General features: G+C 48.7%; 6 protein-coding genes across 6 annotated transcripts; 4 read left to right on the forward strand and 2 right to left on the reverse strand.

The window, feature by feature from the left end:
* The first annotated feature begins 883 nt into the window (after positions 1-883).
* EI90DRAFT_3047713 (uncharacterized protein) lies at positions 884-1,449 on the forward strand. The gene is made up of 2 exons (XM_039059569.1): positions 884-1,235; positions 1,340-1,449. The coding sequence occupies exons 1-2, from the start codon at positions 1,018-1,020 to the stop codon at positions 1,353-1,355; spliced, it is 234 nt and encodes a 77-aa protein (XP_038919024.1). The 5' UTR covers positions 884-1,017; the 3' UTR covers positions 1,356-1,449.
* Positions 1,371-2,269, forward strand: EI90DRAFT_283180 (uncharacterized protein). The gene is made up of 4 exons (XM_039053624.1): positions 1,371-1,729; positions 1,787-2,019; positions 2,079-2,134; positions 2,206-2,269. The coding sequence occupies exons 1-4, from the start codon at positions 1,456-1,458 to the stop codon at positions 2,225-2,227; spliced, it is 585 nt and encodes a 194-aa protein (XP_038919025.1). The 5' UTR covers positions 1,371-1,455; the 3' UTR covers positions 2,228-2,269.
* A 1,614-nt stretch (positions 2,270-3,883) lies between these two features.
* EI90DRAFT_3047715 (uncharacterized protein) lies at positions 3,884-4,275 on the reverse strand. Its single transcript, XM_039059570.1, has one exon. The coding sequence runs from the start codon at positions 4,191-4,193 to the stop codon at positions 3,966-3,968; it is 228 nt and encodes a 75-aa protein (XP_038919026.1). The 5' UTR covers positions 4,194-4,275; the 3' UTR covers positions 3,884-3,965.
* A 935-nt stretch (positions 4,276-5,210) lies between these two features.
* EI90DRAFT_3014551 (uncharacterized protein) lies at positions 5,211-5,870 on the reverse strand (the record flags this gene model as incomplete). The annotated part of the gene is made up of 5 exons (XM_039056793.1): positions 5,211-5,310; positions 5,366-5,397; positions 5,446-5,548; positions 5,591-5,651; positions 5,804-5,870. 5 exons carry the CDS (start codon positions 5,868-5,870, stop codon positions 5,211-5,213), a joined length of 363 nt encoding a protein of 120 aa, XP_038919027.1.
* A 1,623-nt stretch (positions 5,871-7,493) lies between these two features.
* On the forward strand, positions 7,494-8,781 carry EI90DRAFT_3287839 (uncharacterized protein; the record flags this gene model as incomplete). The annotated part of the gene is made up of 4 exons (XM_039067077.1): positions 7,494-7,704; positions 7,759-7,988; positions 8,061-8,125; positions 8,194-8,781. 4 exons carry the CDS (start codon positions 7,494-7,496, stop codon positions 8,291-8,293), a joined length of 606 nt encoding a protein of 201 aa, XP_038919028.1. The 3' UTR covers positions 8,294-8,781.
* Positions 8,782-11,638: 2,857 nt separating this feature from the next.
* Positions 11,639-12,936, forward strand: EI90DRAFT_3047734 (actin cortical patch SUR7/pH-response regulator pali). The gene is made up of 4 exons (XM_039059571.1): positions 11,639-12,109; positions 12,175-12,392; positions 12,458-12,528; positions 12,595-12,936. Exons 1-4 carry the CDS (start codon positions 11,884-11,886, stop codon positions 12,686-12,688), a joined length of 609 nt encoding a protein of 202 aa, XP_038919029.1. The 5' UTR covers positions 11,639-11,883; the 3' UTR covers positions 12,689-12,936.
* Positions 12,937-12,989: the final 53 nt, after the last annotated feature.

Below are 12,989 nucleotides of genomic sequence, written 5' to 3' on the forward strand. Positions count from 1 at the left end.
GAAACAAGCCTTTGAGGCTATCTTTCCAAGTCGTTGCCTTCGGGATTCTGCTGGAATCAAGTGACTTTCCCCACCCGGCCCAGGACATCTATCTTTCACCGAGCCTCGCGACTTCCGCTGTCATCTTCTGCAGCGGATGCAGACCGATAGTTGTTCCTGTCTTGGCCCTGGGATGTTGTTATATGATCGTGGAGCAGTGATATTTCATGGCCCGGAGCTACTAATGAAGGTAATGAAAACATAGGCACATAGATAGTATCTATCCCGGTGTCCTCAATCCACAGTCACATAACACCCCAGAAGCACGACTGTCTGCATCTATAAGGAAGCGCAGTCTTGTAGCTCAAGACGATCCCAACAGTCAGTCTCACACCGTCTGGCAAAGAAAATCTCCAAGATCATCCAGCGTGCAGACAGTGGGACGATCCAGTTCTCAGTCAACTCCGAGGAAGGCTTGTCTGGAAGGCACCAGCCACATCCCTTCCCCAATTGAGCTTTCCACCAGCTCCCGCAGGAGCAAAGGACAATGGATTGTACTAGTGGAAGACCGGCCTTGAATTCACTAGCCTTAGCAAAGGAGACGATTTACAAAATGAGTGAAGAGTTTTGAGCAGCTGTATCTAAGCCGCGAAACAAAACAAAGGCGAGGAGGAGCACAACGCATTCGCACATGTATGTCAGTTCCAAGTTGACTTTGTCCGGATCAAATTCTATGGTTTGTTCGCGAGTTCTATTTTGGCAAAGGACCGCGGAAACGCTCGTACCGAATTTGGAATGACGGATTCATGCTCCCAAATATCATTCTTGTGCTAATGGAACGTTGGCTTGAGCCTTTCCCAATGCGGACCTTTTTCACTGGCATCGCGCCCGAACAATAGACTCTCGACAGAGCCCTCCGTGTCATGGCCATGGACGCATCGGCTGGGTTCTACCTCTGATACATGTGGTCTCTGAACCATGAAATCACTGCTTCACGATAGGCTGGACTGCAGCCTCAAGCTTCATGAATCCCTATGAATGATATATGTAATTACCAATTGGCAAATGTCCGCAATTTGTTTGGCATTACTCCTTTCGGTACCCACCGCATCATTCCTTAATCTGTGCAGCTTAGGCCTCAGGCTTTCGAACCAAGCTCATCCCATATCCATGTCACCGTTCTGTTCCGTGGAACCCTCAAATCGCTACTATATAAGACGAGGCAAAGCTGTGCGCTTCAGTGTTCTCCTCCACTTGTACGTGCTGTTGTTGGGCGTCGCGACTCCCTTATATCTTCGGGTTTGAACTATCATCTGAAGCGGTGCGCTCCTCCCTGTTTCGAACCTCTATCGATCCACAGTCCAGCCTCGCAATAATTATTTGGGTACTCGTCGCTGATCCCGGACGCGGTCCGCCAACTAGGCAAATACCCACGTTACACGAAGTGTGGACCTTGGGCAGGGATACTGCACAATAATGCCCTCGGGGCACCTATGTGGGTACTACGCGGCAAGGTTCTCAGCGTTTCAATGTGGGATCTTCCTTCTTCTCGTGGCGCTCCCTTGTCTTGTCATCGCCACATTCTCTGCACCGATCTGGGAAGGTCTCGGTTTCATGACAATTGAAGATATCGCATTTTACAGGCGCACAGGATATCAGGGTCGCTTCATTTTTGGCACATTTGGGCACTGTCATACGGGGCTGCCAGGCGACCACGTTTGTTTGAGACCCACAATTAGTTATGACATAGGTGTGTTGACCCTTGCGCGCAAGCTTATCTAGTTCCAATCGCGCCGGTTTACCATAGGCGCCGTGTTATCCGTCTTCAACGATACCTATTTTTCCTCAAAGATTGGTGTAACGCTAAAGCACCTCACAAAAGCTCTATTTCTCCTTCCCATCACAGCTGTTCTTGTCCTTATTGCTCTCATTGCTGCCATCCCGTCCCGTTTCATAGAACGCCTATTCTCTGCCTTAATCGCGACGGTTGCGTGCGTTTTAATGCTCCTATCGCTCATTCTAGAGCTTGTTTTATTTAGCGTGAGCCAACCTCCACTACTCCTACTAAAGAATTACTCCCCTCTCTTCGAATACCACAGATTGTCGAACGTCATGTAAAGGGCGCCAAGACGAATTGGGGCCCCGCAACCAAGCTGTAGGTGGTTTTAGTTCTTCCTTAGCGGCAGGAGCGATCTATCCGAGCTCATGAGCCTCTCGCTTTTTCAGGATCATCGCGGGTTTCCTGTAACTCCTCTTTGGCACAGCCCTGATGTACTGTGGATGGTTTGCCGATCGTCGCAAACGCAATAACGGATACCTCCTCCAAGAGCAATCACAACAAGGCAGGGCATAATCTGTCCCAACTGAATTCCCTCTCCTGGGATAGCAGCTTAGCGCCCACACCTCCACACTCGCTCTGGTTCCAAGGTGGACGGCCGTTCAGCTTCCCAATATTATACACGCACTCCCCTTTCCCTCTTCCCGTTAAAGAGAGGCTGGTCACCTGCCTACTTTCCCTCGAATTATTGTTTTCTTCGCTTCCGAATGCCATCTACCTTAGGTAACGCACCATCCTACATCCCCATCGATTGAGACTTGGGTCCGCACGGTGGAAATGTCCAGTGTTCCCAAATGAGCGTTAAATCTATGCCTAAACCGTGACTTCGTTGGTACCAACCATTCCACGACCCTTTCCGACTGTTTCATCGCCTCGCATCCGGACTCCAGTGATACATACTTCCCTTGCCGCTATGACCGGGAGCGACTTGGAATGATTTTGCATACCTATAACAGGTTCCCGAAAATGGGACCGGGTGCATTGCTCATAATAGGTGGCCCCACTGAGACCGAATGGCATGTTACCTCCATTGTAAAAATGGAAACGTTCCAAACACTCCCACTGTCCAATGGCAAAGTTCTGGTGATTAACTTGGTCAGCATACGACCCCAATCAAAGATATCGAGAGGGCTGGCTTTATGGAGAATCGCACGCAGGAAAGGGTATTCTTGAGGTATTCGAGCTAGCTTGCTACGGAGTGGCGTGGGATTTTGCCCTAAAAATTGCATTTCAATGACATTCACTGGCGTTGGGTTAACAACAGCTAGTGTCAGACAAGCTCTCCAAAGGAAAAGTTGGAAATGATCCGTATATACGAACCCGGCACTTATCAGGAACCCCCACGGACTGTTCGTTCAGATGTTCTGTACACAGACGATTCATTATAAATTTTAAGAATCTCTATGACCGCCAAACAACATGACACACTTCAGTTGTGCCCTGATCTGGTTCCCACTCAGTTGGGTATCAATTGAGCCACATCAGCTCTGGTCTGCCACCAAGTCTGAAGCCATTCTAGAGTCTCTCCCGTGTTATTCGCGTCGACTTCACTAGATGCAGCTAGCTTCGCTGCCATGAAATCGTCTCGCCTCACATCATAGACTGATCGACAGTTGCACAGAGCTCATTTACCATTGCTTCTCCTAAATTGATGTTGCCCCCCCCCAAGCCCTGCTCAACATCTGGAGGCGTAAGTCATACAGGTGAAAGACACTTGTAGGATATTTCAATCGAATTTTTGACTTAGCCTCGATATATGCTACGAGTGAGAGCCTGGCGTGCATCTATGGTGTACGGTGCTTGTCATGCCCACCCGTTTTCCCCCTCACTCATGAATTTGCTCCTCTAACCTTGGCTGGTTAAGTGGCTGCATCGCTGGGTTCTGGCACGCCGTGATCAACCCCCCACATCATCTTTGCCCTTAGATGGACCCAGTGGTGTACTTTTCTGTCGTTCAAGTCGGGCGTCAGACGGGAAGCATTGTTTCCCCGTCCCCAGCGAGGAAGTAGTGTAAAGAACCCAGCCCGGAGTTATTTTCAACTGCTTCGCTTGCATAGATCATCAAGGAATTCGTTGTGGGGTGACAACATATACTACAGCTATTCAAAAGGCTAGCTTTAACTCTGAGTGTCAAAGTAGTGGAGTGAAGTCATGGGCGTATTTTTGGAAACTCAGTAATGTAATGGAGGTGGTGGAAGCGATGGCGAATGCGCGCGTAAATTGGCATGTATAGTACGACGAATCGAGCGGTTCGCCGAGTGGAACCTCCAGTCGCAGCCGGGGTGCAAATTTGGAAGGACAAATCAACACTCCAATCATCTACTGCCGATGCTGGTCCTCTTGTGCAGCAGATTAAGATTATGGCCATACCATCCATGCCGGCTCTGGTGCTTTGTTGTTTGTTTGTTTTATTCTGGATATTTAACCTGCAAAACTTCAGGCTGCTCACACGAGCGCCGAGGGCAGGGGTCTCGAGAAAAATACACGCAAATAAAGTAAAAATAACAGATAAGTCCGATCTGAGAACACTCGTCCTTCTTCGTCCGAATGAAGCCCAGACCATATTCCCCTGGTGAGTCGTCACTTACAGATGTTCGGATATTGTGTTGCCGGCGCCAAAGATGGGAGGGGTTCCGCTTCACGAGCGGGCGTTATCTCTCGGGTTTTGGTTTTCCTCCGTTGTCTCCTAAGTAGCGTTTTTCTTTTCATATGCTCCGCTCTCATTTAAGAATTCTGCCACTCGCTTGATCCCCTCTTCCTTCCCCAGGAGGTCCGCAAGGTTCAGAATTCCGTCTTTGTCTCGTAGGACGTCTCGGTGGCACTGAGAAAAAAAATTCCATGAGAAAATCCTCCGTGAAGTAGGATTAAAGTCCCACTGAGATACAGGATTTTGTCTAAATTTTCCATGTTGGAAAAATCCTGCTGCCGTACATGATTGTGACCAGAATCCTGTCAAAAAGTCCTGCTGAATAACAGGGAATAATCCTTTTATCATGTAATTATCCGTAATAATATCCTAGGAAATCATGCTCAAAAGCGGGTCAAATCTTGTCTAATGACAGCTTATGTCTGACTGGATGAAGGATTATATATTGACTAGTCGACACGATGATATGGGACAATATGACTGGAGCGCCGCAAAAACATAATGAAATGACAATCAAAAGTGAGGGGTCATAAAGTTGTTGCAGTGTCAGGAACTTGAACAGCGAAAAAGTTGAGGCGAACAATGGGGGGTCAAGAGTGCCGTGAGCGTTGTTGGAGAAAAGCATAGGGGTGAGGTTCAGGGCGACATATTATACTGCGGTTTGCCTAGCACCGTTACTAGTGAGAAGCGCATGGTGAGATGTTAAGCACTCACCTGTACATGTTGGATTATGAGTCTTGTCACCGTTCAGGCAACATGTCCCATGCACAGCGCTAGCGTGCAACATCCCAAACATGCGACACTGCCTTCCCGATTGGTCCGTGCACCAATCACCTTGTAGCATGGCCTAGATACAAAAAGCGCCATAGTTAAATGCAATAATAGTCAACTTTGGTACTTACTTTAGTCCCTTGTTATCTCGCGAGTGCAGCCGCTGATCACCACAGTCTACTCATAACAACAGTACGTGGTAAGAATGTACCCAGTAATGGTTGGCCACCTTGCGATTTCTTGCCAATGCCCTAGTACCAGTGACAGGTTTTGAGATCGAAGCGACAAGTTGGGGGAACCTGATGGTATCTGACCTGAAGGTCATCAGATTTGATAATATGAGAGGGCTTACGCACATTATGGTCAATCTCAGAGCCGCATGGCATTGGAATCGGCCCTGGACGCGTTTCTTTGACTCTAGTCGGTTTTTGAAGACAAAAAAACAGTTTAAGTAACTCCTTACACGTGTTAACTTCTGCCAGGAGCTCTACCCATATTATGAAGATGGCACAGTCATGGCACGAATGTGAACCACACATAAGTGCATTGTTCCAAGAGAAAGGGCACACCTTCATGTGCCGCTTCTAGGCTCCCCTGCCCCCGATCAATTGCTCGCTTCTGGCTAGATTGAGGCATGGTAAGTGAGTTGTGTTCACGGAGAGTGAGATTGGGATTGAAGTAACCCGAGGGCCAACATAAACAACACCAAACACACCGACACAACGCGTCGAAGTCCCAACTCCCTCAGTTGCAACATCCCATTACTATTGGGCCTCTGCTACTCTGCTTCCAGCATTTACATCTATTAATAGGCCCAAACTAAGGCCTCCATCATTCCTATGGACGACAGCTTCTCTGGAATGCCACAACTCGTAGATGCCCGCTAGCATTTTTGTATTCCCCTAAGTCCAACCCGAGGCGCCCTTTTGGCTCGTGGCCTCATGATTGTTGTGAAGTGATTTTGCGGCGAGTTGCTATATCTTTTGGAAGACCTTCTGGGCGCTTCGGGCTCGATCGATGAGGAGTGGAGTCTGTGACGATGGGGCTTCTTCGTGCAGTCCCTTTGCATTGATGTGAATGGATCTTGAGGGTTGGATGCGCGAGTTTTGGTTAATTGGTCGATTTTAGGTGCGTTCACGTTGTTGTTTCTGGCTTTCGTCTCCCACCTGAGTCGCCATTCTGACGTTCTGTGACGCCCTTAGATTCATTTCCTACACCCCATTTCCCCTTGTCATCGATTTCCACCCCGACATGTTTGCTACTTCCTGTTTCGAAAAACTCAACATCGCATTCCTTCGACAACTTGCACTATCTTTTTGGGGGGTTTCAGGGACATGAGCGTGAAGAGCCGAAGAGAAATGAGGCTTGGCCTCCTTCCAAAGTCAACGTTGATATCAAAATGCGCTGTAATCGCAAAACCAGACATGATGTTGTTGGTCGACTCAGGGTTGGGGAGGTGGATCCATGTGGGCAGTTGTAGATCGCAGCGGATCCTTGAATATATGTCATAACATGCGTTACAAGATAGTAATATTATGGCTGAAAATTATAGCGTATACAAGTTTTGATGATAAAATCCTCCTTGTGCAGGATTTTAGATAGCCTGGAACCGCAATCCTGTCATGCAGCAAGATCGACGGAAAATCCTGTCACGGAGAATCCTACCCCTTGCCAAGATTTTCTACGAAATCCTCACGTCCGCATGATTTTGTCATGGAATCTTTTTCCTCAGTGGTGGTCGCAGTACAGAGGGCATTCCAAAAGGATGTGCTCTCGTGTCTCGATGGGTGTGCCGCAGTGGCAACTCGGGTCTACGCTAGGTAGGAATCGTTGGCCGGCTCTGGTGCCGCAGAGGATTGCCACGTCAAATCAGGACCATTGAATTCAGAATGCTCTCAATTCATCTGTCACTACCTCATTTGGCACCTGATAATCACTCAATACGCTGAATGCGTTCTAACCGAACTGTTCTATTCGGGCGAATTTCCAAATCGCTGCCATATAAGACCAAGGAAAACATGCGTCTGTGATTCTGTGCCTTTCCCAACGTTGCGTGGCTGTCACTGAGTGTCGCGAACCCCACATATTGTGGTTGGAATCAGCTTATCATCTCTTGAGGTGGTTCTCTACCAATTCGCAACTCAGCCACGCAACTCCTTTCTCCGACCCCAGCGTCGCTGATCAGGGGGCTGATCAGCCAACTCATTGAGGCCCAACACTGCAATAAGCGCGAACTTGAGGTTGGATCACGACGCGACAATGATCTCAACATTTCGATGTGGGGTCCTCCTTCTTTCTTTGGCACTTCCTTGTCTTGTCATCGTCACATTCTCCGCGCCGTTCTGGTATGATGTCGGTTTCATGACAGCGTCATCCGGGGGCTCGAAGTACGTGTTTGGCACATTGGGGTATTGTCTAATCGAACCAGGGGCTCATGGTTGTTCGAAAGCTAAAGTTGGCTATGACATCAGTAAGTCCGCATGCCCACGCCTTAGGTAGCATCAAACGCAATGACCAACCACAGGCATCATATCCGTCATCGACGCCGATCATCCGAGCGCCGAGATCTACAGCTCGCTAAACACCCTCACAAAGATCCTCGTTCTCTTTCCCATCACGGCTGGTCTTGTCTTGCTTGCTTTCATTGTTGCCATCCCGTCTCGTCACATTGGATATGGGACCTCTGCCTTGATCGCGACGATTGCGTGCGTCTCAATACTCTCCGCACTTGTTTTGGAGCTCGTTTTGTTTGGGGTAAGTCTGTTTCCACTTGTAGCTTCGCCATTACGGCTAAAGAATTCCTTTCTTTCCCTCTGGGTTTGACAGATTGTCCAGCGTCACGGGAACGGTTCACGTAATTACCACACAAACTGGGGCCCTTCAACTTGGCTGTAGGCGGCTCATTGTTCTTCGTATTAGTGATTTTGCTCTGAGCTCATGGACGGTTTTCTTGTTTCAGGACCATTGCAGCGTTCGTGGCAGTATTCATCGGTACAATCCTAATGCACTATGGATGGATTGTCGAGCGGCGCAAACGCCGTCGGAGTTACATGTTCTAGCTTCTCCCGGAGCATAATCATGTCTCCGCTCGGTTCCTCCTTTCCGGGAACAGCATCCCTATCTTCTTTTGGTTTTGTTTCTGGTTGTCGCATGCGGGTAACTAGGTTGTGCTGTTACCTATCGCCTCCTTCACTTTCACCCCTGCTTTCGAATTCGTTATTATTATTTTTTCGCGATTCACGAAGGTATTGCAATATCCCCAAACTCATCAACTTTGGACAACACCCAGTCTAGTTGATCCCATCATTGATGACACCGATAAGGTGCGCGTCATTTTGCACACTCCCCTCATTGGTCCAAGTACAGGGGATCCATTCGTTCCCTAAAATTCATTTTACGGAAAATTCACGTCTGGAATTCGGTTGGCGCTACTTGTTTTGGAAACTTCAGCTCACGTCGGGGTTGGAGATGTGACCCTGTCTGACATTGTTACGATCACCCTTTGTACAATGGCAAAAATGTGATGATTTTGCTCATCGATAACGAGGCGATTAGTGTCGGAGTATGGCATGTTAGTTGTTACGAAAATGCGCTTGACTGCTAGCCCTGCTTAGGTCTGCCAAATTAAACGCCGCCTGGCAGACTGAATGTCATCCCATATGGTGCTGTTGTCTGCAGTGTGTGGGCAGAACGTTTCCGACCGACCCTTTCTCGTCCAAAGGCAGGACTTCGGATCGAATGGCATTGCCCTTGTCGGCATGTGGGTGCCTTTTAGGAGTCCTACAGCGGGGCGCGGAGCCACTCCGGCCTTTCTATGATCTTTCGAAGAGTCGCCCTACCGCCGCCGGGAAAGGTCCGGCTCGTGTCCAGTGAATGACGAAGACTAAAGCACAAACTTGGAAGCGGAAGAAACCTTTGATGGGAAGAAGCCATTGGGGGAGGGATTATGCAGCGGAGTACTACCGGGACGTTGCCTCAACAATTTACGCGCCTGTGTTACGTTCGTTTCCCAGGATATCACTGGGACAGGATGGCGGTCTTGCTTCTTGTGTAAGTGAGAACGTTTCGACCCCTCCACTGTCGTCCTCGTCGATATATGAATCTAAATGCGGATAGCGGAGGCACTGCATTCCCGACTGTGGCACTTTATGGAGAGAAAGCGGCTTAGAATGCGCCAAGGCTGTCCAGTGGTGGCCAATGAAAAATCGCCCACCATTCACGCGATCGAATGGATGACAGTACATGCGTGGTTCAGGCCTTGCCTCGATTAAGTCAGATTTGTCGTCGGTTCTGCGGCGCCTACCAATGTCCGAGGAATGGCTGATACAGAACTGTGGTTAGATGATAACACGGTGGCAGCATGTCCGAACTTTCATTCTACCGTTTCCCCGCCTCGTTCAACCGTTATTTCCAACATGCCATATCACTATGGATTATTCAGGAAAGGCCCGGCTCGTGCCTTCATACTCTCCTCAAGTGTTACACGTCCGTCGTGAGTATTATGATCACTATATATATACCCGCATCGTGTATATAATCAGGTCCAAGGTGGTACAATGCTCTGGCTCTGCTCCGGTTGAGTTTGGCCTTCCACGGACCACAATCCACCCACAGCATAACTAATTTTGTATCGATTGGGCGTGCCCTGGTGTAATCTTTTACCTCCGGGCTCTTGGTCACGGTCTCATGAGGTTGAGCATAGTGTTATCACACACGCTTCCCATGAGCTCTCCGCAGATTCTTGATGGCCAAAATCGCTCTCGGAGACTTTTGGATTCGAAACTCTCAGCTTATTCATTGCCCCAAACCGTTACACGAACCCCCAATGCATCTAAAGAACTCGCTATCCGAACTTAGTTTCTTGAGAAACTACTTTCCTCTTTCGCGCCTGGGACTTCTCGGATGTCCCAAACTATCCAACGCCAAGGGACCCTGTAACAGCAAAGGCCATCATGCTGGCCAGGACTTACTTTTCAAGGAGCCCACTCCAGCTGCGGATCTGCATTGTAGGCTGTGACCAGCTATCGTTGGGAATACATATTCCAATGCGATGTTCCGAATCCCATTATTCTAGTTTGCCGTCGTCAAAATTGCCTGCGGACATCGTTATTGTATGTCAATACGGTGGCAATCCACCATTAGGGGCTGCCGGGGCATTGTAAAGCGCCTCGGAAGCACTTTGATCCGTATCTATTCACCGGGATCATCATCTTGGCTGCTTATACTGGTATCCCAACGGAGCAACTTGCTATCCAACCTGTTTGCCTGTTCTTGGAGGTCTCCCAGTTGCACGGGATATTGATGCAAACAGCGAGTGGTCATGGTGATATTCATTGCATGTAGACCTTTACCGCCCTGTCAACGCCCTGCTCTGGGATCGCAGTGCAACCTCCGCACCTTTTGTTGAGATGGCTTCATGTACTGGGCATGATTGGCCGGGCACGACAGCCGCCACCGAACCCAATCCTGGTTTAGCATGTAAGTTAATCTCTAGACTTGATCGATTATTCAAGATGTGTCGTGGCTCGTTTTTCGGCTATTTCGTCCTTGATCAACAAATTCCTCATTATTAATGCGTTTCTGCATGCAAAGTCTCATCAAAATTAGATTATCGATGAGATGAAGGCACTTTTTCTCCAAGGCACTGGGCGCTTCCCTGTTCGCAGAGATTGTGGTAACCGCCTCCACGATGTTAATGAACTTTATCCCCAGTTTATTCGGGTCATCTACGGGTCATCTACACCATCGCCACCACTGTAACAGAGAACGCCTGAAGCCTCCAAAGGCCTAGTAAGCTACGTCTGTTGCTGTGCGCATCCCCATGGACACCTGTGACTGGGCATGCAATGGCTTGGCTACGATAGGGGATCTTGATGCTGATGATTCCATATTTAATTTCGCGCTTCCGACAACTGCTAATTTTGTCATGCGCGCGCGCGACGAGTCTTCGTCTTCGTGGTGCAGTGGGAAAGGCCTTTTACCGGTCTGAAAGCCAATTGCTTTTGTTTACACAGACTTCTTGTCGCACAATCCTGCCAAATAGAACTACTGCAATCGAAAGGCTGTACGATTTCTGCACACAGCCCAACTTTTGGGCCTCATACTCATGATCATGTAATAATCGGAGCTGCGGAGTGATTGAGATATATTGTTGTCTCCGCAGCAGAAGCCATTGTTTCAAATAACGAGAACATCAATATCAGCCGGGAACCGGGTACCAGCATACCCATTCGAGTTGGGTTCACCCTCTTCGTTGCGTATCCTGCTCCTTCAACGTTCATCGCAATTATCCTGTTGCCACTAATGGTGGATGACGAGATGATGATGGTTTCTTTATCTGTGGCTATCGGCATATGCCGAGAGCCCCATGTTCCAATTTAAACCTCCACAAATCCGGCAATTGACGGACCTTCCCGACTAACGCTCTGTGGCTGTTTCGCCACTTTGAGCCACAACTCCAACCCTAAATTTTGTTCAATAACACCGCTTTACTTCTTTGTGTCACGGATGGACCTTTACTCCAGCGCAGTGCCCCTCTTTTCCCCCTCAGCCGTAAAACACTGCAGCATCGCGCCTACTTAAGAGCTTGACAACCTGCTTAGCCACTCCCCACCAGCCCTAAAGAAACATTCAACACTTGAAAACGAGAATGACGTCGGGATTTCATGTCGGGACGTTCTTTCTTTTTGTATCATTTGTTCTCCTCGTTTTCGTCTCCGTATCTGCGCCCGTTTGGCACACTCTCGGGTTTATGAAGGTCTCGGGTTTGGCGGGCCACTCAAGTGGTGCAAGGCTTGTGCTAGGAGTGTACGGGTATTGCATCACTGCAGCCGGGAGTGATTCATGCTCGAAGGTTTCCGTTGGGTATCCTATAGGTCAGCCTTGATAACATCCAGTCTCCCACCTTTAATATATATCATGGACATTACGTTTCCGATAGGTGATGTGCTGAATAGCATTGGTGGCACTACTGCCCATAGGCTACACAACCTCACGGGTGCATTAATCCTTCACCCAATTGCAGCTGGGATCACTTTCATAGCGTTGCTCACCGCTCTCGGTGCACACACGGTCGGGTTTCTCTGTGCGAGTTTCATTGCGTTGATTGCTTGGATTGCAACGGTCCTGGCTCTCATTCTGGACTTCGTCATGTTTGGGGTGTGTTTCCAATTCGGAAGACAGGCGGTGGAGTTTACTGATGTCGGCTTTGGTCGATCGGTTAGATTGTAAAACGCCATGTGAACGACGTGGGTTTGTCATCATTGAAAGCTTCGTGGTCGACTGGTATCTGGCTGTACGTTTTACTTGGTTTCCATGGGACTTAAAAGGCTCACTTTATACATGTTCCCTTCTTGTTCAGTGTTGTCGCTGCAGTCGTGACATTGTTCATCGGAACAATCACCGCCTGCTGTGGTTGCTTAACAGATCGCCGCAAGAACCGTCGCAGCTATTAATCAAATCCCGCCGATCAAGGGACCCGCGGAGTTGCGGTTGCTTCGGGTTCTGTATGCTATGATTTTATACCCTCTCCCATCACTTCTCTGGCTCTCACCCGTATTTATCCCTGCTTGAATTTTGTAATAGCGGAACAACAGAAACGGACTGTTTGACGGATTCAGTGTCCTATCCCCTTCTTCGTTCTCGGACTCACCATATTATATTTCGTTTCCCATGTTAGGGAATTAACAACGTTTCAATTGGGTCGTAATGATGTCTGTTGACTGACATCCAAGCATAAGGAAATTAGGATCCACT

Source organism: Cantharellus anzutake (assembly GCF_015039405.1).
Source record: "Cantharellus anzutake strain C23 chromosome Unknown EI90scaffold_12, whole genome shotgun sequence".
Classification (NCBI taxonomy): Eukaryota; Fungi; Basidiomycota; class Agaricomycetes; order Cantharellales; family Hydnaceae; genus Cantharellus; species Cantharellus anzutake.